The 23,521-nt window shown below is 64.2% G+C and overlaps 2 protein-coding genes across 2 annotated transcripts; both read left to right on the top strand.

Moving 5' to 3' along the window:
- The first annotated feature begins 1,413 nt into the window (after positions 1-1,413).
- On the top strand, positions 1,414-15,637 carry FURIN (furin, paired basic amino acid cleaving enzyme). Its single transcript, XM_064669418.1, has 16 exons — positions 1,414-1,668; positions 3,460-3,827; positions 7,590-7,688; positions 8,286-8,381; positions 8,933-9,061; positions 9,301-9,377; positions 9,728-9,816; positions 10,024-10,196; positions 11,034-11,246; positions 11,327-11,427; positions 11,557-11,660; positions 11,849-11,966; positions 12,842-13,021; positions 13,124-13,248; positions 13,658-13,774; positions 13,852-15,637. Exons 2-16 carry the CDS (start codon positions 3,648-3,650, stop codon positions 14,418-14,420), a joined length of 2,370 nt encoding a protein of 789 aa, XP_064525488.1. The 5' UTR covers positions 1,414-1,668; positions 3,460-3,647; the 3' UTR covers positions 14,421-15,637.
- Positions 15,638-16,283: 646 nt separating this feature from the next.
- Positions 16,284-23,391, top strand: FES (FES proto-oncogene, tyrosine kinase). The gene is made up of 19 exons (XM_064669417.1): positions 16,284-17,311; positions 18,051-18,298; positions 18,397-18,570; positions 18,639-18,735; positions 19,141-19,324; positions 19,476-19,613; positions 19,724-19,843; positions 19,918-20,040; positions 20,109-20,295; positions 20,375-20,452; positions 20,668-20,877; positions 20,976-21,098; positions 21,329-21,382; positions 21,504-21,622; positions 21,825-21,919; positions 21,998-22,121; positions 22,219-22,376; positions 22,570-22,692; positions 22,855-23,391. Exons 1-19 carry the CDS (start codon positions 16,732-16,734, stop codon positions 22,995-22,997), a joined length of 3,078 nt encoding a protein of 1,025 aa, XP_064525487.1. The 5' UTR covers positions 16,284-16,731; the 3' UTR covers positions 22,998-23,391.
- Positions 23,392-23,521: the final 130 nt, after the last annotated feature.

The following is a 23,521-nucleotide window of genomic DNA, read 5'->3' as shown; positions in this document are numbered from 1 at the left end:
CACTGCGGTAAGCCCACGGTGACAAGGGCCCTTTGTCAGCTCCTCTCCCCAGCACCATATGTCACAGGGCCAGGTGCAGTGGCGCCTCACCTGCCCTGGCATAGCTGCCGGTGCCCAAAGGTGCCCAAAGGAGGCATCGGAAGATAAGGTGCGTGGGTGGGGCAGGCAGCCTGCCTACCAGCCCACCTCCCACCACTGGGCCTGCCCCCATCCACATATCCTCTATATAACTCCGTGGGGCATGGCCAGCTCTGCTGTGCAACCAAGGGCCAGCCTGGGCTGGACGGCTGCAGGAACGACTTCCAAGCACGCTGAGGTGGCGTTGGGGTGAGTGCTGCCTGTCCACGGCGTGCCAGGCCCCCCAGCAGGACCGTGGCCCTGAGGGTGGGCCTGGGGTACCACAGCCCCTGTGGCCGGTGGTTCCTGGTGCAGCTCTTTGGGCTGGATGCTGGGGTCTGCCCAGCCTGAGTCCCTGCGGAACCAACCCAGTTAGCACAGAAACCTGCCCTGTGCCAGATTTTCTGGGCTGTTCTCAGCATTTCAGTTACCAAGGTGACTGTTTCCTGTGCGATTGCTAATGCTTCACGATCTCGATCATGATATCCGAGTGACTTCCTTTCCTCTGTAAGGAGCACTAGGACCTGCTCCTGCTTGGGGCTGCCAGAGCCATTGCAGGCGCGGAGGATTCAGGTTTGGGTTCAGGTCAGTTTGGGTTCCGCTGCTTTTGTGTTGCTTGTGACACAGTGGATTGTTTTTACAAATGACTGAAGTCCTTTCACTTCTCACCTTTTCTCCTTGGTGGAAGTCTCTCTCCTGAAACAGGGCTAATGGATTTTCCTTGTGTTGCTGCTTTCCAGACAGTTTCTCTCTCAGGCTGCTGCACACTGACCTGGGGCCACAGCCCCATGGTACGGACCTCATGGGAAGGCTGGTGTTATTCCCATAGCCTGGCTGGGGAGCTCTCTTCTCCGGGGGCTGCCAGGGCTGAAACAGGCTGGTCTGACTGGGCTCATGTCTCACCAGCCCCATGTTGAAGCACAACCCACCACCTGCTGCACCAGGCGGGAGACGGGGGCGTCTTCTGTGTGCCCTTTGCTGCAGGTGCCCTCGTACCCCTGGTCAGCGCCGGGAGCCCATATGGGGGTCACGGCTCTCACGGGGCAGATCCAGGTCTCCTGCTTCGGTTGGCACAGGTACCCCCCGGGTGGGCACGGGCAGGCCCACGAGGAGTGGCTGCGCTGAGCCCCGGGCCGTGCCCGTCCCCCGGGCGGGGGGGAGCGGCTCCGGTTCTGGCGGTGCCGCGGGCGGGGAGCTCGGAGGGGGTGCCGGGGGTCCGTGGCGGGCCCGGCGCTGCGGCGAGGGGGCGGGCGGGGCGGGCGGCGGTGACGGCATCCGGCGGCGCCCGGCGGAGCGGCGGCCGGGCCGGGCCGGGCCGGGCCGAGGGAGCCGCGCGGGGCCGGTGGCTCGGCCGTCGGGGCGGGGCCGGGCGGCGCTGACAGCTGCGCGGCGTAAACAAGCGGCCCCGCCGGCCGCCCCGGCCGCCCCTGCCTGGGCCGGGCCGGGCTCCGGGGCGGGCGCTCCGGGCGCCCCGCGGCGTGACGCGGCGCCGCCGACAGACGGGCCCGGCCGCCGGCGGGACGAGACGGAGCGAAGCGGGCAGGCCGCGCGGTAAGGGCGCGGGACCGGCGCCGGCCGGGGACGGCTCGACCCGCCGGCCCTCGCATTTTGACAGCTGGGGCGGCCCTGCCGGGCGGGACCCGGACGGCGGCAGCGGGGCCGGCGCGGGCAGGCCCGGGCTCGGGGGGCTGTCGGCGGGGACGTGCGGGCCCCGCGGAGCCGCGTCCGTCTGCCCGGCGGCACCGGGGAGCGGGCGAGGGGCCGGGGGGGGTGCGGCGGGGGCGGCCAGAGCCGCCGCTGCGGAAGGCCGAGGAGGAACCAGGCCGCGTCCCACGGCGCCCGCGGCCCCGACACGGCCGCCGCCGCCCGGGGCTCCGCCGCTGGAGCCGCCCCGCCGGTGCGGGCCCGGGCTGGCTGTGCCCGCGCCAGGCGGTTCGCAGACGCCAGGTCCGTCGTGGAGGCCTCCCGGGGTCCGGGCTCTTTTCCCGGGTCAGGGTTGTCCCCACGTGGAGCGGTCGCCGCCGGAGCGGGGTGGCTGCTGGCGCCGCGACCAGCGAGGTGGGGCAGGCTGCCCGGCTCCGGGGCCCGGTGCTGGTGTGGAGATCGGCCACGGCAGACAGTTTCTCTTGTCTGTGCTTCTTGCTCTCTCCTCCTGCGGTAGCTTTCTCCGTTCCTTAGGTGCTCTGGAAGCCTTTCCCACGGGAAATTGCTGTGGGCCCTGGCACGGTCTGCACGCGGGACTCCCGTCCAGCCTCCGGCGGGTGCCTCGACGGGGCGGCCCGGCCCGCGGCCGGCTGAGGGGAAGCTTCACTGTGCCGGAGTCGCAGCACTGCCTGTGCCGCAGCCTGCGGCGAGGTCTCCGGCGGCTGCCAGGAGCTCGCTCCACTGGCGGCACCGCAGGCTCCCGGCTCGCTGTGGCCGGAGGGGGATGGGGCTTCTCTGGGCACTTCTAGCTCTCACCTTTCCTGTTGTCTCTGAAGCGTGACCAGGTATTCCAGAGCCCTTGTGGAGTTCTATGTGTGGAGCTCGCTCCGGCACCGTCATGTCATGGGCTCCCTGGCGCTGGGTGGGCCACTCCCTACTCTGTCCCCACTAACTTCTTGGATTTGCCCTCCCATGTGTGAGCGATCCCCGGGCATCCCTGGGTTTGTGCTGGAGGTGACAGCGTGCCCTTTCTCCTGGTCCTGGTTTTCTCCCTGTTGTGAGGATGAGTCACACTGGTGTCACCATATTGTGCTCCAGAGGAAGGGCAGAGCTGAGCTGCTGCTGGTGACAGGCAGTGCAGCGCTTGGCACAGCTGCCAGGCATTGCCTGGTCGATGTCTGTGGAGGTGTGGGCTTGGGGTCTGCTAACTGGAGAGCAGAGGCTCCCCGTGGCTTTCTTCCTTCCAGTCTCTAATTTAGCTGGAGTTCCTCGCACAGTGGCTGGGGACATCTACATCTCCCCTTGGGACTGAAGAGGCAGGCCTCCCATCCCAGTTACTCCTAGCTCTGTGCCCAGATATTCCTATCCCAGTTGAAGCAGGTGTAGTGGTGGCAGGAGGAGCAGTGTCCCTTGCCCTCCTTCGGTTCCCTCTCCCCTCCCATTTGGTTCCCTGTCTTTGTAAGCAAACATTGGGCAACAGGCAAGGTAAACAGCAGCTCAGTGCCAAGGCAGGCATGCTGGGCACCCCGCTGAGCCAGGCGCCTCCTCGGCTGTCCATGTGCCACAGTGGGCAGTGGGTGCCATGTGCCAGGGCCCCCTTGCCCAGTGCCAGAGCCATGGCTCAGCAAGATATAGCCTGCCCTCCCTGGGTCTGAGAAGAGGCACCCTGGGCCTGACTACTGCCCTGTCTCTCTGCAGATCGTGCTGCTGTCCCAGACGGCCTGTTCCCGTGCTGTTGTGGGCTCAGCCCCATGAGGGCTTGGGCTGAGTGGGAACCAGCAGGGCATAGAGGCCGGCACGCCTCAGAGTGCTGACGCTGGGAGGCCACTGGACCTGCCGCTCCTGGGACCCTCCTGCTCCCCAGCTCAAGGAACCCCGATTCTCTGATGGATCTGAGGCCCTGCTCGCTGCTGCTGCTCTGGACTCTGGTGGTTGCCCTTGCTCTCCTGGCTCAGGAGGTGCTGGCCCAGCATATTTACACCAACACTTGGGCTGTGCTTGTCCCTGCGGGGCCCCAGGAGGCTGACAGGCTGGCCAGGAAGCATGGATTCCTTAACCTGGGCCCGGTAAGTCCTCCACTTCCCTCTCCCTATGGAACCAGCGTCCTCTGCCGTGGTCTGGATGGGCACTGAGCTTGGCCCTGGAGCCAGCTTGGGGTGCTCTTTCTGGCAGCAGGGCCATGGTGTTTGTGCCTGTTTGCTGTAGCCTTCCAGCTTCCCCTGCCTTGACTCAAGGGCTGCAATTAACTGGATGGAGCCAGAGCTTCCCCCTGCCAGCGGGATGGTCTCATGGCATGGTGTGGCATAACATGGCATGGCACACTCCCTGCTGGAGGGAGATGGAGGAAAAGCCCGTCTCAGCATGAAAGAACTGGACTGGGAGTGCTGTGTGCTGGTGGAGGATGGGAGGGCTCCTGGTTCCCGCTGGTGTGAGCTGCCTTAGCATGGCACGGCCTCGGCTCAGCCAGGGCTGCAGCAGTGCCTCTGGGGTGTTCACCGAGTGGGTCTGACAGCAGCCATATGTCCTTGGCCCTAAACTGGCCTTGGCAGAAGGTGTGTCAGCAGGTCCCTGCCATGCTCTGCTTTCCCTGCCCTCAGCCAGGGACTAGGCAGCTCGTGCGGCTGTGCTGGGGCCGAGCTGGCTCTCCGGGAAGGAAGCACGGGGTGAAATCCCAGAGGAAATTGCACAATTGGTAGCTGCGGTGTCAGGACCTCGCTGTGAGCAGCTGCTGGGAGCTGTGGTGGTGGAAAGGTGGCTACTGCAGGAGTCAGCAGGGCCTTTTCCTGCGGTCTGAAAGGAGCCTTGCACAGGCGCTAGGTACACAGGGCCCCGGGACAGGGAGCCCTGAATCCTCTGGGGCTTGTGCCAGAGGAGGGAATTGTGGGGATTGTGGCTGGTCTCCACTGAGAGTGTCTGTGCTGTGGGGGCCGTGGCACGGCCTCACACAGGTGCTGACAGCATGGAAGTGGCTCAGAGCCGATCTCAGGGGAAAGAACTTGTCAGGCCAGAGCTACTGCTGTGCAGAGGGGACTGGGAAAGTTGCCCAGGGCATGTCCCGCCGGACCGGATCTCTGACAAGACCACTTGGAGTGTGCATGGGGCTGACATGCCATCAGCCTGCTCCTGGCAGGGCTTCCCGTCCCACTGTGGTGCTAGGTCCCAGGCCTGGCTGCCAGGGCCGAGGGGCACTGGCTCTGTGGCTGTGTCTTTACCACTGCAGGGCCCTGTGCCTCAGCTGGGAGCCAAGGCCTCTCTGGGGTCTGTCCCAGTGAGCCATAGAGGCTCTGTGCCAGCTCAGCCCTCGCCTTCTCCCCACACCATGGTGCTGTAGCTGGAGGCTGCCTCTCCCTGGCTCTCTGGCCCCTCACAGCTAGTGGAGCTGCAGTGAGGCCGTCCTTGCAGGCAAAGCCCTGCGTGCTGTGACAGCCTGGGCTGTGGCGGGAGCTCCTGGTCCGGGCATGTTTTCTCCCATGCTGGAGCCTGTCCCAGTGTCTGTGCTGCTAGACAAGGCTTGTCTGGCCTGGGCTTTGCAGAGGGGCCATAGTGGCCTGGTGGGAAGAGAAGGGCTGGAAGAAGCCAGGCTTTCCGTCCTCAGGAGGTTTCTAGATTGCTGCTCTTGGGGTGCATGTTGCTGGGACAGGATGCACAGTCAGGCTGGGAGGGGGGAGACTGGGTGCTTCTGGCAGTGCCCCAGTGAGAGGCCCCCAGGGTCCTTATCTGAGAGGATCCTGGCCTCAGCCTGGCGTCTGGACACTGTCCCTGAAGCCATGCTGTCCTGGTGTACTCCCGGCTCCACTGCTGCCTGCAGAGCGGGGGCCAGCGGCACCTCGGGCAGAGGGGTGGCAGGGCCCGTGACTGGTGCCAGTGGCCTTGAGGATGACCCAGGGGACAGGGTGGGGAGGTGGGGTCAGAGGAGGGGGGCGGGTGTGGCAGTGGGGTGGAAGCATGGGGGTTTGCACCACTGGGATTGTGCAGAGGAGGGGCACACAGGGAAGGGCACTACTGGTGCCCACTCTGGGCTGTGCTGGCAGGACAGTGCCAGCCTGGGATAGGGTGCTCCTGTCTCCCAAACCAGTGGGCTTCAGGTCCAACATGTTGACCCTCTCCCAGGGCTGTGAGCAGGCGTGTGGGCAGCCTTCTGGCCCTGAGGCTGGCTGGGGTGGCCTCAAGTTGTGGCAGGAGGTTGGGCAGCAGTGCTGAGATGGCACCAGGGACACACGGTGCTGGGGGGTGGCTCTGCCCTTGCCGAGGACAGGGACTATAGGGATTAGGGTGGAAGCGTGTGGGCTGGCTGGCTCCTGGCTGCCACCACACTGTCTGTGCAGACCTAATCCAGTCGGATGACCAGGCAGAGCCAGGATCTGTGTGCAGGAACAATTGGGGCTCTGTCTGTACCCCTGGAGGGGGTGAGGGATGCTGGGGGAGGGTAAGCAGCCTGCGCTTTGCATTCCCCCGCCAGCCCATGGCAGAGGCTTTGCACCTCAGCACCTTCCCAAGGCTTCTGAACTGCCAGGCATCCCAGGCTATTCTGGGGGGACACGATGTGCCAGAGGAACAGATCCAGAGTTTGGGGTGAAGTGCATGACCACAACCCGTAGCTGCTGCCCTGAAGCTAAGAGTGCTGCTCAGCCAGGTGCACCTTCCCTCCCTGCTTGGCCCAGGCTGTCCAGACTGGCAGCACATCTGCAGAGCTCTGATAAGCTGGGGAGATTTGTTAGCCACAAACAGACTGTTTTGGGGCAGCCTGAGATGAAGAAGGACAAGGTGTCCTCATGTTCCTACAGCCCTTGCAGCCCAGCCCTGCCAGCTCTGGCACAGCCTAGGCAGCCGAATCTTGCCTGCAGCTGCTGCCTGGGCTCCGTGGCTCCCAGGGGGCTGGGTGGGTGCTCAGCCACTTCTCCACAGTCCAGGCTGGCTGCTGGGCTAGGAGGCTCTGGGTGGCTGGGGTGGGGCCACTGCATCCGCCAGCCCCAGGACGTGCGGGAAGGGATATGGAAATGACAGTGCTGGAGAGGGTTTGGAGTTTAAAAATAACTGTCTGGGCAGTGACACGGCCTCCTGCCCCAGCCTGGTTGTGCTGGGGTCCCAGCCTGCCCCAGTCCCCACTGTGCTGGAGTACCAGGTTGGGCTGTCCCTGCGTGCGTGGGAGTGGAGCTGGGGTAGCACAGCCTGGCTCCTTGGCAGTGGGGGTCAGACCCTGCTGTGGTTGGACGCCTGTGTGCCCCCCCCCACTCTGCCCCACTGAGCTGGCTGTGCCCCATGTAGAGACTAGCACTGGGTGGGTGCTCTAGTGGGGTGCTTGATGAGAAGGCCTCTGCCAGTGGCCTGTCCAGGCATGCAGAGGTGGGTGCAGGGGCTGATGCAGACCCTGCCCTGGCTGGGACCACCTAGGGCAAGGGGCTTGGAGCCCCTGGGACCCTCTTCCACCAGGAGCTGTTTGGTGCTGGGACAGGAACTGTGGCTTTGTCTCCTGAGGCTGGTGCCTCACCCAGGCTGGCTTCAACAGGCCCACCTCTCCCTGTCATTGCTTGCCTTGGGCCTTCCTGCTAGGGCAGCAGCCTTTTTGGACAATCTGGGACTTGCTGCCATGTGGGGACCCACAGGAGGATGAAGTGTGTGGAGGCTGCACTTCTGTGGCCCCAGGGTCTCCCCAGCTGCCTTGTCACCACCTGCCACAGCCTTTCACAGGAGGTGCTGCCCTATGTACCTGGACACAAGCACCAGCTGCCACTCTGGAGTGGGGGGCTCAGGATTGCAGGTGGGGGGGCAGTGAATTGAGGAGACCAGGTTCTCGTGTCTGTCCCATGAACGGCATTTTTCCATTGCAGATCTTTGGCGACTATTACCACTTTCGGCACCGTGGTGTGGTGAAGCGTTCCCTCTCACCCCACCAGCCCTGGCACAGCCGCTTGGCCAGGGAACCGCAGGTACGTGCGGGGGAGGGCCTGGCCTTGGTCCCGGGCACTTCACACGGGCATGTGAGCCAGCACTGGGCACAGAATGGGGCTGAGCTGCCTTAACCATCCCCTGGCAGACCCTGGTGGAAGCCCAGCGTGTGTCCAGCAAGAGCAGGGGCGTGGTGGAGCCAGTGCCACTGGCCTGTGGTCTGCTTCAGTCCCGGGGCCCCGGGCAGCCTCTGCTCCTGGGAGAGCTCTGTGTCCTTGTACATGGGACAAGATCTGCAGGGCAGTGCTGGATCCCAGTGCAGCAGTATGGGGGGACTCCGGCTCAGGCCCTGCAGGGTGTGTGGCACGGTGGCTCTTGGCAGCTCGCAGCTCAGCGGAGCTCAGCGCTCTGACCGTCCCGCTCTGCTGGAGCGCAGCCTGTGCGAGGCACGACTGGGCAGGGGGCTGGGAGGGCCGGGCTGGGGGCTGCCGTAACTCTGGGAGGTCTGATGCTCTGCCAAGCCAGGGCTGTCTGTGAGCTCCCCAGGGAGAGCCCCTCCAGGTGGGCTCAGGGTGGGGTCCCAGGGAGTTGCTGGCATGAGGGGGCGGTGGGGGACCCCATGCCATCTCTGCCCCCAGGTGCAGTGGCTGGAGCAGCAGGTGGCAAAGCGCAGGACCAAGCGAGACGTTTTCATGGAGCCCACGGACCCCAAGTTCCCACAGCAGTGGTACCTGGTGAGTGCTGGGTGACGAGGGGTGTGTGGTCACAATAGTGAGTGTGAGTTTGGGGATGTAGACTCGACACCTGAGGAACTGCTGTCAGGCAGCTGCTGCCAGGCTGGTGGGGAGGAGAAAGAGAAGGGGGAAGGCCTGAGGCAGCCACTTGGTGCTGTGTGAAGGGTTCACCTCAGGGAAGAGGCTCTGCTCACAGAGCTGTGGCTCCCTGCCAGGAGGCTGGGAGGGCCCAGGCCTGAACTAGCGTGGTGCAGCCCTTTGCCTGGCCCAGGAATGGGTCTGTGCCCCTGTCTGCATCCTGGAACTTGGGCACAAGCCTGATCTCTGCAAAGGGAGCCTTGTCTTTGGGACCCAAGCAGAGTCTGGGGCTGAGTCTTGCTTTCAGAGCAGCTTTCCTTGGCTTGCTGTGCCCAGCCCTTTGCCTGGGTCACCAGGGTTCCTCGTTCCCACCCACAGCAGAGCAGGGTGAACACTGGGAGGGCTTTGGTCACACCCCTGCCACAGTCCCCATGGCTGGGTGCAGCTCCTAGTGCCAGGGTTTCTCTTGGCAGTACAACACGAACCAGCGGGACCTGAACGTGCGTCAGGCCTGGGAGCAAGGATACACAGGCAAGGGCATTGTGGTGTCCATCCTGGATGATGGCATTGAGAAGAACCATCCTGACCTGGAGGCCAACTATGTGAGTGTGGGTGATGCTGCAGGGCGGAGTGCTACAGGAGCCGGTCCGGGTGGCTGTGTCTGCACGGGGCAGCCCTGGGTCTGCGAGGGGCAGGGCTGCTGCGCGCCATGGTGGGACATGGAGGTGGGGCTGGAGCCTGCCCACCCTGCACAGACCGACTGTGGAACAGTCATGGAGCAAGGGCAGTGGGGCTCGGTGGCCCAGGTAGACAGGGTCCAAATGCCCAATTTGACTTCCAGGACCCAGGGGCGAGTTTTGATGTCAATGACCAGGACCCAGACCCGCAGCCCCGCTACACGCAGATGAACGACAACAGGTGAGGCAGGAGGGAGTGGCGAGGATGCAGAGCTCAGGTGCAGCAGGGACTCAGTCCAGTGCCACCCCCTGTGGCCTGCAGGAAGCTGTGGGGCTAGCAGCACACTTCTGCCCCATGGGGAACCCCTTGACTCCCTTTCCAACATGAGCAGCATCCTTTGCCCTTTGCCAGTGCGTGCCATTGAGTGCCCTGGCTCTGGAGCAGGAGGGCAGGTGGAGGAGCCTTTGTTGGCCACCTGGTTCAGGGGGACAGGAGGCAGCATGGGTGGGGGTTGCTGGGGCTGTAGCCAGTGCCCAGCCCTGTACTCCTTGTGCCCCTTACGAGCGTACTGTGTCCTGTTTTGGCTGCAGACATGGCACACGCTGTGCCGGGGAAGTGGCTGCCGTGGCAAACAACGGGATCTGTGGTGTTGGCGTGGCCTACAATGCCAGGATCGGAGGTGGGTGCTGCCCTGCCCTGTGCTGGGCCCTGCAGGTGCTGAGGGCACGTTGGAGCAGCTGAGCCGGGGACCTCAGCACTGCTGGCTGGAGCAGCCCTGTGACAGCCTGTGGCACAGGTGGCAGCAGGGGTTGGAGGGCTCTTGCCAGCGGCACCGTGGCCACCCTGCCCCGTCCAGTCGCCCGTGACGTCTGCTCTCTGGCCCTAGGCGTGCGCATGCTGGATGGGGAGGTGACTGATGCTGTGGAGGCCCATTCCCTGGGCCTCAACCCCAACCACATCCACATCTACAGTGCCAGCTGGGGCCCTGAGGATGATGGCAAGACTGTGGATGGCCCGGCCCGGCTGGCAGAGGAGGCTTTCTTCCGTGGGGTCAGCCAGGTGAGCAGGAAGGTTTGCCAGGGGCCACTGGCCTGGCTCCCGCCCCTTCCCCCAAGTCTCCCTTTCTCTGCCTGCCCTGGTCGTTTTCCTGGCCCTCCCGAGATGAACTGTCTACCAGTCCATATCCTGGATCGGGCTCTGTTGGTTTTTCTTGTTCTTCCTGTGTGATGGCTTTGAGTCAGGACTCCTCCCAGCTGCATTTCCAAGCAGCCCTATGCTCCCCACTGGGAGGGCTCCTGTGAGGGATGGTCTCTCCCTGCTCTCCCAAGCCCTCTGCTGATTCTTATCTGGTTTTGTGCCAGCTGTTCACCCTCGCTTCCTCTGCCTGTCCTCCCCCACTATCCCCATGTGCTGGCAGTGTCGTCTGTCTGGGGAGCTTTGTTGTGTTCTGCCCGGGATTCCCTACAGAGACACACAAGCAGTGCTGCTCTGGCTCTGTCACGCCTGCTGCAAGGGGAGCTGCCTCGTTTGGGTGCCGAGCCTTGTCTGGGACTGTGCCGTGGGCTCCCTCAGCACTGCCAGGCGCTGCAATCCCATGGAGGCGGAGTCAGCCTGGGTGACTTTTGAGAGGAAAAAGGCTTTGGCTTTTTGAAGCATCACATTGGCAGGGCCTCCTGCCACTTGATGTCTCACCCACTGGGGCAGCCTGGAGCCTCTGTCGAGGCTGTGACTAGGGTGTCCTGGTGTCCCTTGTGTCGCAGCTGCATTTGCTCAGTCTTTTCCACTCAGGCTGCAGGAGCCCCGAGACTGTCACCATCCACTTGTCCCCAGCTCCAGCCTGGGGCTTCCTGCCTGCAGCAGTGCTGGTGCCGGCCCTCACCCTGTCTCTGTTGCTAGGGCCGAGGGGGGCTGGGCTCCATCTTCGTCTGGGCGTCCGGGAACGGGGGCCGTGAGCACGACAGCTGCAACTGCGACGGTTACACCAACAGCATCTACACACTGTCCATCAGCAGCACCACGCAGTACGGCAACGTGCCCTGGTACAGCGAGGCCTGCTCCTCCACCCTCGCCACCACGTACAGCAGCGGCAACCAGAACGAGAAGCAGATTGTGAGTAGGGGCTGTTGCAGGCCTGGAGCTCCGGGGGTGGGATGGGCCTGCAGCACCCAGCCCGGCACTCTTCCTCGCAGGTGACGACTGACCTCAGACAGAAATGCACCGAGTTGCACACTGGGACGTCAGCCTCGGCACCCCTGGCCGCTGGCATCATTGCCCTTGCCCTGGAAGCCAAGTAAGGGCAAGACAGAGGGGGCTGGATAGGGGTGGCTGTGCCAGCCCCACATGGCAGTGGCACCTGGACACAGACCTATATGGGGCCAGCAGTAGCTGGCACTGACCTGAGCCCTGTGTCTCCCTGCAGCAAGAACCTGACCTGGCGGGACATGCAGCACCTGGTGGTGCAGACCTCAAAGCCAGCTCACCTCAATGCCAATGACTGGGTCACCAACGGTGTTGGTCGCAAAGGTACCAGGGTGCTGGGGAGGGACCAGGGGCTCCCATTCCAACACGCACCACTAGCCTGGGGGTGCTGGGGCAGAGCGCACTGGCAGCCCTGGTGGGTGGAGGAAGCAGGGGCCCCAGTGAGCATGCAGCATGGCTGGGCAAATGTCCCCCACTGAGTACCCTCAGGAGTGTACCCTCTTTCTCCACAGTCAGCCACTCCTACGGCTACGGTCTGCTGGATGCTGGGGCCATGGTGAGCCTGGCCAAGAACTGGACCACAGTGGGACCTCAGAGGAAGTGCGTCATCGACATCCTTGCAGAGCCCAGGTAGGGCTGGTGAGCCTGGGAGGGCATCACCCAGTGTTTGTCCCACACGGGAACTTGAGAGTCTCTGGGCTCAGAGCAGGGGCTGAGCTGCTGCTGAGACCCCCAGAGCATCCTCCTGCGAGAGCCTGGGGAGAGCTGGGAAAGGCACCTCGAGCTGTCCAGCACCGATGTCAGCTGCTGAGCCTACCCGCTGTGGGGCTGGGCTGGCGGGTGTGGGCAGGCTGGGGCGCTGCAGTCGGGGCACAGCCAGCACCAGTCACCCTGGACAGAGGGGCTTTTCAGGGGCCAGACAGAAGCTCCTTTGACTCCTGCTTGGCTGCTGCCGCCACAGCACAACATGTCCAATCTTGTGCCCATCTGGGGCGCTCCCTGGGGGCGCCTGGGCATGGAGGGAGCCAGGGCTGGTCCCTGCCCTAACCCCCTGGAGATGAAGCCAAGGGGGGATGCACTGGGCACATCCTGCACTGGCACCAGAGCCGGCGCTGGTAGGGAGAACAGCTGTATGCCAGCAGCAGGATGGGGAAGGCTGTGCCCGTCCTGTCCCTGGCCATGCTGTGCAGGGTGTAGCTGGCCTGTGATGTGTGAATAAAGGGCCCATTCAGGGCTGGCACAGGGTGGTGGCTGGGGAGGCAGCTCTGGGCAGCACAGACCTCCTCGTACCCTGGAGCTGGGGCACTGTCGGCACCCGTCGGGAAATGGCACGGAGATGCTGCCACTCCCATCCACTGCAGGGTTGATTCCTGTCCAGCTGCCCTAGCACACAGTGCTTAATCCCTGGGACAGCCACAGAGCCCCACAGTGGAGAGTAGGGACTGGGGCACTCTGTCATGTCCCCCTGGTCTGGGACTGGCCTCATTCATGCCCCACCTCGGCAGGGACATTGGGAAGCGCCTGGAGGTACGGCGGAAGGTGGACGCCTGCCTGGGGAAAGCCAACTACATCAGCCGTCTGGAACACGCGCAGGCCAGGCTGACGCTGTCCTACAACCGGCGTGGGGACCTGGCCATCCACCTGGTCAGCCCCATGGGCACCCGCTCCACCCTCCTGGCTGCCAGGTAGGTGCCAGGCTGTGGGGTGCTCCAGGCTGGCCCCCGACCCGGGCTGGCACAGGTGAGTTTAGGATATGTTGGCACCCACCTCTTGCCCCCATCACCCAGGCCCCACGACTTCTCGGCTGATGGCTTCAATGACTGGGCCTTCATGACGACACACTCGTGGGATGAGGACCCCTCTGGAGAGTGGGTGCTGGAGATTGAGAACACCAGTGACGCCAACAACTATGGTAGGGCTCAGCCTTCCCCTCCACTGCCTCCCTCTGAGATGGGAACTGTGTTGTTACCCAGCTTCGCCCCCTTGCTCCCAAGCTGAGTGGCCGATAACACCTCTGATGTTTTGGGTGACCTGGCTGGGGAGGGGCTGGATTTGGGCATGTGAGATGGGATGCAGCCCCTCTGGGGCAGTGGGATCTGGGCAGCAGGTGACCCCATGCCAGCTGGCCTGACCCCCTTGCCCCGTGGGCAGCCCTGTGCAGGGGCATGGCCCCATATCAGGAACTTTCCCAGGTAGTGCACACAGCCCTGCTGTCCCCTGGCAGCTGTGAAGGGGAGCACTACGAGGCCCCCCCCCCCATCTGTCCCAAGCATGGGTGGTCTCACAGGCACCTTGGTGGTCCTCACCCCGCATCGTTGCAGGCACGCTGACCAAGTTCACACTTGTGCTGTATGGGACGGCCACCGACTCCCCCAGCCTCTCCAACCAGCTGGAGAGCAGTGGCTGCAAGACCCTCACCCCCAGCCAGACCTGTGTGGGTGAGTGTGGAGCTGGTGGGGAGGGGACGGGGGGCTGAGGTGACTGCCAGCCCGCGCTGACCCTGCCTGTCCCGCAGTCTGTGAGGAGGGGTACTACCTGCACCAGAAGAGCTGCCTGAAGCACTGCCCTCCTGGCTTTGCGCCCGGTGTCCAGAGCACGCACTACAATTTGGAGAACAGCGTGGAGCCCATCGCGCCCCACCTCTGCCTGCCCTGCCACCCCTCCTGCGCCACCTGTGTGGGACCTGGCCCCAACCAGTGCCTCACCTGCCCTGCGCACTCCCACTTCAGCAGCCTGGACCTCTCCTGCTCCCACCAGACACAGAGCAGCCGTGCATCCCCTGCCCTGGCAGATGGTGAGGGGCCAGCTGAGGCCCCCTCTCCAGTCAACCTCCCTGTCCTCATCGCCAGCCTCAGCTGCGTCCTCATTGTTGTCATCTTTGTCACCATCTTCCTGGTGCTGCAGGCACGGTCAGGCTTCAGCCTGCGGGGCGTGAAGGTCTATGCCCTGGACAGTGGGATCATCTCCTACAAGGGGCTCCCCTCTGACATCTGGCAGGAGGAGGGCCCCTCCGAATCGGACGGTGAGGATTACGAGGCCCACAGTGAGAGGACTGCCTTCATCAGAGACCAAAGTGCCCTTTGATGAGCCCTCCTGCCCCTCCCTCCTCCCTGCCCAGCACCACGGGGCCGGGGCAGGTGAGGCCGAGGGGCCCAGACTCTGCCCCTGTCCCCTTCCTGCACTCCAGCAGCCTGGGGTTCCCACCCACTGGCACTGTCCCTCTGCCCCAGCCTGGGTGGCCTGGCACGGCCCTGCTGGCACCATCTCCAGCACGGCACTGTCCCAATCTTGCACCATCTCTCCCAGCCCCGCATCGATTCTGTGCCACATGCTGGGGTGTTTGGTGGCTGTGGGGACCCTGCCCCTGTGCTGGCAGCTGTGTCTCCTACCCTGGGCGGGCAGCTGCTGCTTGGGGTCCCTTGAGTCCTTCAGGGTGGGCAGCATGTGGGGTCTCTCGATTGCCATGGCTCAGGGTGGGCTGGCTGGGGCAGGGGTGGCTCTGCCCCCAGGGCTGAGCACAGCCCATGGCACGGTGTCCCCCTGTGCCTGCCACCCTTGGCATGACAGACTGCGGCCCTGGCTTGGTCCATTGTGTCCTGGCTCCCTGCCACCTGGCTGGACCTGTCCGCCTCCACCGGTGCCCTTCCAACAGCAATAATGGCCAGGCCTCGGCTGCTGCTGCCTGCTTGCCCACTCTCTGCCCATCCCACCATGGCTGCCTGCAGTGGGCAGGAGCCCTGGCACCGGGGAGTGTGGGGCCAGGCACCGCCTTCCCTCGTGCCTGCGGTGCAGCCCACAGCCTGGGCAGGGACCCCTCGCACAGACCCTGCTCTGGGGGGCTGCCCCAGCCCCTCGTGTTCTGCCCTCAGGCAGCGCTGGTGCCAGCACTGCCCCAGCTCTGCCTGCACCCCACCTGTGCCAGGCAGTGCCTGGCGTCCCTGCAGCCCCAGCCCCCTGATGTGCCTTGCCCCCATTTGGTGACAATCCGTTCTGCTCCCCCCCGGAGCCCCTTCCCTCGCTGCCCCTTCCCCGCGGGCTGGGGGCTGGTGCCGCGAGCCCCTTTGCCGTCCGCCGCCACACACTGGGGCCGTGGCACGGGCTCCCACCCACGCCAGCCACGGATGGAGCCGCTGGCTGGGGGCCACAGGACTATTTTTCTATAACAACTTTTTGGTGCACAGTAATTTTTTCTTGTAATTTAATCAGCCAGGAGCTGCCTCCTGAGCCTGTTTTTAATTTAATGGATGTGGATATAACGCTAGAGAGACTGAGTTATTAAATGTTCAGAACTATGCAAACCAGCTCCGCTGCCTGTTCTCTGTGTGCTGCAGGTGCCCTGACCAGGGTGGCAGCCTGGCCACGGGGGCCACAGGCCCCAGGGGCACCTGGATCTGTGCTGCAGCTGCAGGAGAGGGGCCTTGGGCCCTGCCTGCAGAGCCCCCCCCCCCGAGCCAGGAGCTGCTGTGTGGCAGCGGATGCGGTAGGGACAGGCAGGGACCGTCCCTCACCTGAGCAAGGGGAAGCAGCTTTTTATGAGGACCTGCAGCTCAGGCAGCTAATTCGGGAACTGGCTGTGGTGGGTGGAGGAGGGGTGGGGGCTCAGAAGTCTGGGTGCCTTCCACCTCTTCCCACAGCGTGCAGGCTGAGACTCCCCTGCAGCCTGGGGATCAGCTGCAGCCCCCGTGTCTTGCAGCAGCCTGCAGCTGGAGCACGGTGCCCCTGGTGTAGGGATGGGCAGGCTGGACGTGGGACCCGCTCGTGCCGTGGCCAAGCTGCAGACACAGCCCACCTCAGCCTCCCCAAGCTCCCTGCAGGGTCCCGTCCCCCACAGGAGGGCCTGTCGGGGCAGCGCTTGGTCGCAGAGGCAGCTCCTCTCTGTGGAGCCTCTCGGCCTTGCTGTGCCACAGCGGCTTCCTGTGGTCGGGAGCGAGTTCCCCGCGGCGTGCAGGGACGGCAGCGCGCTCACCCTGCTCTTCCTCTTCTGCAGCTCACCCTGCTCTTCCTCTTCGCGCGAGGCCGGGCTGGGGGCGGGCAGCATTCGGGGCTTCCAGGGAAGCGTGGCACAGGCAGGGAGGGAACCCGTGCACCCCCGGGAGGATGCTGGGGATGGGAGAAGCATCACCGTGGCAGCCCCTGGCTACCATGGACCTGCTCAGGGATGGCATGACCATCCCACATTGCTCAGCCGGGAAGGCAAGTCAGCAAAGCTCCTGCCTGACACACTTTTTTCCTGACTTCCTCTAAAAGTGGAATTGGTCTTACAGTGTCCTGCAAGTGACCATGACACCCTTCTGGAGCTGGGGCCTCCCTGCTGGGCACAGCGGGGGGCTCAGCCCAAAACACCCAGGCAGTGTCCAGGCTGAGCAGAGTGGAGCTGACCTGGGTTGTGCCAGCAATGGAGATATGTGGTGGCACTTGGCAGTGGCACTGGTGGTGCTCTGTCCTGAGGCTTTCCCCAGTCATGTGGGCCAGGCTTGGGGGTGGTGACAGGGTGGCCACCCTTCAGTGGGACTGCACAGAGCCCTGGGGAACCCCCACGTCCTGCAGCCTCTTGGGGATGCAGAGGCATGGAGCAAGGCTGTGGGCCAGACAGGACCAGGCATGGCTGAGGGGGCTTTGCTGGGTGGGACCCTCGCAGATCAGGGCTCAGTGGAGGCTCCACGGTGGTAGTAGAGCCCTGAGTACACAGGGCTGGACCCTGATGGTGCCAGGACCTGGTGGGAAGCAGCTGAGAGGGGCGACGGGGCTGGGAGCTGCCCAGCTGCAGCACAGCCATGAGCCAGTGCTGGCCGTGGGTGCAGGGACTGGCAGGGAGGGGAGGAAGCACAGGAAATCTCGCAATGGCTGTATGGTCAGCCCCGGGTTTCCTGTTCCTCCCCACGAGCTGGAGCTGCACGGGGTCAAGACCACGCCAGCCCGGGTTCCAGCAGGACGCCAGCAGCAGCCCCACGGCGGGGACCTCACAGCAGACGCAGGTTGGAGGGCCTGTGCCCCAGCAGGGGGCTGGCAGGGACGGGGGATACCTTTGTAGGGCAGGGGGGTTCTAGGCCCTGGCTCTCGGCAGGGTCAAGGGCTGTGCCAGGGGACATCCTGCCCTGCGCAGGGAGGTGCCCCAGCATTCTCCTGCTCCTGCTGTGCTCTTGCCAAGGGGCAGAGCACCCCAGGACCACTGCTGGGACTGGTTTGGCTCCCAGCTGCTTCCCAAATTGGCTCCCAATGGCCATGCTGGAGTCCCGGCTGCTGAGGCATGTCCAGGCTCAGCACTTTCCTTTGGGGCTCAGCACCCTGTCCTGCTCTCACCAGCTTCCCAGTTGTGTCCTGGTCCCTGGGAGCTTCCACACTGCAGGCACAGGGGTGGCAGTGCCAACAGGCAGCACAGGCACAGGGACTGGTGCCCAGCTGGAGTGGGGGGCACAGCTGTGCTGCCCTCGGGAGCAGCCCCACACGCAGCAGAGGTGACACTGCTGTGTCTCACCCCACACTTCCTCCTCCCTGGCACTGTCCCTGCAGGCTCCAGCTCCCACAGGGCTTGGAGCGCTCACCCCACTGCTTTGAATGCACTTTGCAAGGCTGATTGTAGGGGGCTTGGAGGGTCTGCCCTGCCACTCAGGCCAGGCAACGAGGCGGGAGGGTGTGAGAGACAAAGGGCCCTGGCCACTGGTGCAGGCAGTGCAGGGCAGCAGCCGTGACTCAGCCTGGCCTGGCACCCCACAGCCTCCCCCCACCCAGCCGGTGGTGCCATGGGTTTCGGGCCGGAGCTGTGGTGCCCGCGGGGGCACAGCGCGCTGCTGCGGCTGCAGGACGGGGAGCTGCGTCTCCTGGAGCTGATGAAGAAGTGGATGTCGCAGCGTGCCAAGAGCGACCGGGAGTACGCAGGGATGCTGCACCACATGTTCTCCCAGCTGGAGAAGCAGGAGGGCACTGGGCAGCTCCGTGGTGACCGTGGTGGCCAGATGGAGAAGGTAGGGATGCCCCAGAGCAGGAGCATGCTTTGCAGAGCCTGGTGTGGTGCTGGAGGGTGCTGTCCCCACACTTTTCCTGATGTGCTGGCATCCCACAGACCTGGTGGGTGCTGGCAAGCCGGACAGAGACGCTGAGCCAGATCCTGCGGCAGCACGCAGAGGAGCTGGTGGCAGGGCCGCTGGCCAAGCTGAGCCTGCTCATCCGCGACAAGCAGCAGCTGCGCAAGACCTTCAGTGAGCAGTGGCAGCTGCTCAGCCAGGAGTACACCAGGGTATGTGGGGGCCAGCGGGGGAGTGAGGCCGTGGCCTGGCCCCGCTCCCTGACCGTGTCCCTCCCCAGACGACACAGCAGGAGATGGAGAAGCTGAAGGCGCAGTACCGCAGCCTGGCACGTGACAGCGCCCAGGCCAAACGCAAGTACCAGGAGGCCAGCAAAGGTGCCAGCCTGGCCCTCAGCTCCATCCCACTGCATCCCCTCCCAGCTCCCCTTGTGGGCCAAGTATGGCTGGAGCATCCTGCACCCTGTGGGAATCATGGCCCAGCCTGGAGCGGGTGGGGACTCTTGGGGTGGGCAGCATGGGGAGAGCCCAGCCTGGCCCCCAAGGAGATAGGCAAAAGTCCAGAGGCTTTGGGAAACCACACTGTGATTCAGGAGCATCCCTGGTCATAGTGTAACTGCCCCAGCCTTGGTTGCCCTGCCTGCCCTGGGACCCTCTCCCAGCTCGACAGCCCCTGGCCCCTGCCCCAGCCCTGCCAGGTGTTCTTGCCCCTCACTGATGTGCTGCAATGCTGGGACTGGTGGTGTGCTGGTGGTTGGTGTTTTCCACGGCCTCTCCCCACAGACAAAGAGCGGGACAAGGCAAAGGAGAAGTATGTGCGCAGCCTCTGGAAGCTCTATGCCCTGCACAACCAATATGTGCTGGCCGTGCAGGCAGCTGCACTGCACCACCAGCACTACTACCAGCGGGTGCTGCCCAGCCTGCACCAGTCCCTCTACAACCTGCAGCAGGAGATGGTCCTCATCCTGTAAGATTCCTGCCCCCCCTGCTGCTTGTCCTGTTTCCCACTGCCCATCCCATGCCCCACTCCCCATCTTGCACCCCCCTGCCAGCCCTTCACCCCACTGCCAACCCCTGGACACCCCCATGGTTCCCCAGAACCAGCAGTGCTCTTGCAGAAAGGAGATCCTTGGGGAGTACTGCAGCATCAGCAGCCTGGTACAGGAGGACGTTCTTGCCATTCACCATGAGATTGCCGGTGCCATCGAGGCCATCAACCCTGCCACTGAGTACAGCAGCTTCATCCAGAGCCACCAGTACGGCCCTGTGCAGCCGCAGCCTCTCTGCCGGGCACGGCCCTGCCACCCACAGTTGCTGGCAGCCAGCACAGAGCAGATGGAGGCAGAGCCATACTGGGTGTCCACAGGTATGACTCCGAGGTGCCACCAACTGTGTCCTTTGATGAGAGCCTGCTGGAGGAGACAGAGAGCCTGGCACCAGGGGAACTGCAGCTGAATGAGCTGACCCTTGAGAGCGTCCAGCACTGGTGAGTGGAGTTGGCCACAGGCAAGGGGCAGGTTAGGAGCAGGGGCTCAGCATGCTGGCATGTGTCTCTTGCAGCCTGACGTCAGTCGAGGAGGAGCTGGCGGCTGCCATGGAGGCTGTAAGCAGCAAGGAACAGCAGGTGTGGGAGCTGAATGCAGAGATCCATGAAGAGGAGCAGGGCTGGAGCCCTGGGAAGCGGTGAGGTGCAGTGGAGGGGGAGCAAGGGGCCAGGGCGGCGGGTGCTGACCACCCTGTCCCCTCCCCAGGGTGCACTTGCTGAGCAGGCGGCAGGGGCTGCTCGAGGCACAGCAGCAGCTCGAGGGCTGCCTCTGCACCCAGGCCAAGCTGCAGGCACAGCGGGACATGCTGGCAGGGAAGCTGGCAGAGCTGGGGGCCAGAGAGCCCCTGCCTGCCCTGCCTGTGCCAGAGGACCGGCAGTCTGTCTCCTCCACGGTGAGTCCTGCCTCCCATGCCCTGGGAGTGGCGGGGATGGGGCCCTCCCCAGCTGGCGCACAGCTTGTACCTCCCCCAGGAGCAGGAGCGAAGTGGGGCCAGTGCTCTAGAGACCCTCAAGAACCACATCACGGGTATCTTCAGCCCCAAGTACTCGGTGAGTCCCTGGGCACCTCCAGTCACCCTGCTCTCCACCCAGCTGGCCCTTCTGCCCCCCTCCCCTCTGGCCTCACAGCCCCCTCCCCTCCCTGTTCCAGCCCTTCCAGACTCTCGTCCAGCTCTACCCCGGGCACAGCTTCCGGGCACCACTGCTGCCAACCTCTGGCACGACTCAGGGACGGACATGGCTGGGCTCACCCTGTTTCTTTCCAGCTGCCCCCCCCCGTGCCCCTGATCCCGGAGGTGCAGAAGCCGCTGTGCCAGCAGGTCTGGTATCACGGGGCCATCCCACGCTCGGAGGTGCAGGAGCTGCTGACCTGCAGTGGGGACTTCCTGGTGCGGGAGAGCCAGGGCAAGCAGGAGTATGTGCTCAGCGTGCTGTGGGATGGGCAGCCCCGGCATTTCATCATCCAGGCTGCCGATGTGAGTGATCATGGGCGGGGGGGGGAAGGCCAGGGTAACCCCACGTGAGCAGGCAGGGGTCCCCGCTGGGCACAACTCCTCAGACGCCCTTCCTGCAGAACATGTTCCGACTGGAGGGGGACAGTTTCCCCACCATCCCGCTGCTCATCCAGCACCTCCTGCAGAGCCAGCAGCCCATCACCCGCAAGAGTGGCATCGTCCTGGCCAGGGCTGTACCCAAGGTGACACAGGCAGCGGGAAGGGGGACTGGCCCCCTGAGCAGGGGCAGCCCTGCCTGACCCCTTCGTCTTCCCAGGGCTTGGCTGGGGGCCCCAGGCATGCTTCTCCAGCTAGATGGGGGGACTAAGGCCTGGGGGACCCTGAGGTCTGGGGATCCCCTCTGGGGCTGTCTGAGAGGGGGCTGCAGGGAGATGTGGGTTGGGGGACAGCTCACCAGTGTTGCTTGCTGCAGGACAAATGGGTGCTCAACCACGAAGACGTGTTGCTGGGGGAGCGCATTGGCCGGGTGAGTCGAGGTGCTGTGGGGTGTAGGGGAGGGCCCAGCTGTCCCCACAGGGGTCTACAGAAGAACAGGGTTTTCCTTGGGCCACATGGTGAGCTGAGCCAGTGTACCTGTGTCTCGGCAGGGTAACTTTGGGGAGGTGTTCAGTGGCCGCCTGCGTGCTGACAACACCGCTGTGGCTGTGAAATCCTGCCGGGAAAACCTCCCGCCTGAGCTCAAGGCCAAGTTCCTTCAGGAAGCCAGGTCTGTGCAGCCAGTGTGCTTGTCTCGTCCTGTCTATCCATCCTTGGGGCTATTCAACCCTGCTGGGTCTGCAGCAGGGGATGTGCTGAGGGCTGTATCCCTGAGCCAGCTCGGTAGAGCACCCTGGAGTTGGTACTGGGTGGCCTGTGCCTGAGGCAGCTGGGCTCACACACAACTGCGGTGCTCATCCTTGTCCCCGCAGGATCCTCAAGCAGTACAGGCACCCGAACATTGTGCGGCTCATTGGTGTCTGCACACAGAAACAGCCCATTTACATTGTCATGGAGCTGGTGCAGGGTGAGTGGCTCTGACCCACAGCCCCCCAGCCCATATGGGTGTGCCCAGGCACCCACCAGCTCCACAATCCGGGTGCAGGGGGGGACTTCCTGAGCTTCCTGCGCAGCGAGGGGCCCCATCTCCGGGTGAAGGAGCTGGTCAGGATGACAGAGAATGCTGCTGCTGGCATGGAGTACCTGGAGAGCAAGCACTGCATCCACAGGTGGGCCCTGGCAAGGCAGGGAGAGCTCCGGAACCCTCACTGTCCTGGAGCCCCAGGAACAGCCGGGTGCACGGCTGATGGCTTGGGGCCGCCACAGGGACCTGGCTGCTCGCAACTGCCTGGTGACGGAGAGGAACACCCTGAAGATCAGTGATTTTGGGATGTCACGGGAGGAGGAGGATGGCATCTATGCCTCCACAGGGGGGATGAAGCAGATCCCTGTCAAGTGGACGGCCCCTGAAGCACTCAATTATGGTATGGGATGGTGCTGGGCACAGCTTGGTACCCCACAGCTCAGCTGGGAGCCAGGAGTCCAGCACTGTCCCACTCCCATGCGCCTGATCCTGGGGAGGGAGGCAGAGATCCAAAGTACCCCAGCCCTCAGGAGTGAAGGCACAACCAGTCAGTGGTGACAGCTGCCACCATTCATCCTGCTCCATGTCCCCAGGCCGATACAGCTCGGAGAGCGATGTCTGGAGCTTTGGGATCCTGTTGTGGGAAGCCTTCAGCCTGGGTGCCATCCCCTATGCCAACCTCAGCAACCAGCAGACACGGGAGGCAGTGGAGCAGGGTAGGGGACACAGCCAAGGCTGGCTCCCAAGGGCCACTGTGAGCTGTGGGTCCAGCACAGCAGATCCACTGTAGAGCTGTGCCCATGGGAGGGCTAGATGGGGCTGTGGGGGGTGAGGGACTGGTGGTCCAGGCTGCCATGTTCCCATCCCTGTTACCTCAGGTGTGCGGCTGGACCGCCCCGAGCAGTGCCCTGAGGAGGTGTACCAGCTGATGCAGCACTGCTGGGAGTATGACCCCCACAAGCGGCCCAGCTTCAGCACCATCCACCAGGACCTCATTGCCATCCGCAAGAGGCACCGTTGATGGGGGCACCAGGGGCCCTGGATCAATCCCGCAGCAGTGTCCCTCCCTTGGGCAGTGACGGAGCCCCTGGATCCATCCCATGGCAGTGCCTGGGGGCACAGCAGAACCCTGCCTGGGCAGCACGTGCTGTGGTGCAGCTGTGGGTGCCTGTGCCCCTTTCCTTTTCCAGAGGCTCCCGCATGCCCTGGGTGGAGGTCACAGCACATGCAGCTCCTGCCCGGCTTCATCCTGCTCAATAAACAGCTGCGTGTCTGGAGTCTGTGAGGGGATATGGGTCTGTACTGCACTGGGATGGGGCACTGAGAGACGAGACACTGGGATGGAGCACCGTAAAGATGCACCAGGACGGGATACCAGGACAGGGCACACGGGGACAGAGTGCACCGAGATAGAGCACCAGAATGAAGTACCAGGGTGGGGCACCAGGACAGGGTGCACTTGGACAGGGCACTGGGATGGGGAGTACTGGGACGGGTCATTGGGATGGGGAGTACTGGGACGGGTCACTGGGACAGGGCACAATG

The sequence above is a fragment of the Pseudopipra pipra genome, chromosome 12 (assembly GCF_036250125.1).
Source record: "Pseudopipra pipra isolate bDixPip1 chromosome 12, bDixPip1.hap1, whole genome shotgun sequence".
Lineage (NCBI taxonomy): Eukaryota > Metazoa > Chordata > Aves > Passeriformes > Pipridae > Pseudopipra > Pseudopipra pipra.
Note: the sequence above shows the minus strand (reverse complement) of the source record. Positions and strands in the feature narration are given on the sequence as shown.

Bases quoted from the DNA above. Each gene is read 5' to 3' on its own strand.
- FURIN (XM_064669418.1), top strand. From the start codon at position 3,648: ATGGATCTGAGGCCCTGCTCGCTGCTGCTGCTCTGGACTCTGGTGGTT. The intron at 7,689-8,285 runs GTACGTGCGGGG...CTCTGCCCCCAG, and splicing joins GCTTGGCCAGGGAACCGCAG to GTGCAGTGGCTGGAGCAGCA. The intron at 11,661-11,848 runs GTACCAGGGTGC...CTTTCTCCACAG, and splicing joins CAACGGTGTTGGTCGCAAAG to TCAGCCACTCCTACGGCTAC.
- FES (XM_064669417.1), top strand. From the start codon at position 16,732: ATGGAGATATGTGGTGGCACTTGGCAGTGGCACTGGTGGTGCTCTGTC. The intron at 18,736-19,140 runs GTGCCAGCCTGG...CTCTCCCCACAG, and splicing joins GTACCAGGAGGCCAGCAAAG to ACAAAGAGCGGGACAAGGCA. The intron at 19,844-19,917 runs GTGAGTGGAGTT...TGTCTCTTGCAG, and splicing joins CTTGAGAGCGTCCAGCACTG to CCTGACGTCAGTCGAGGAGG.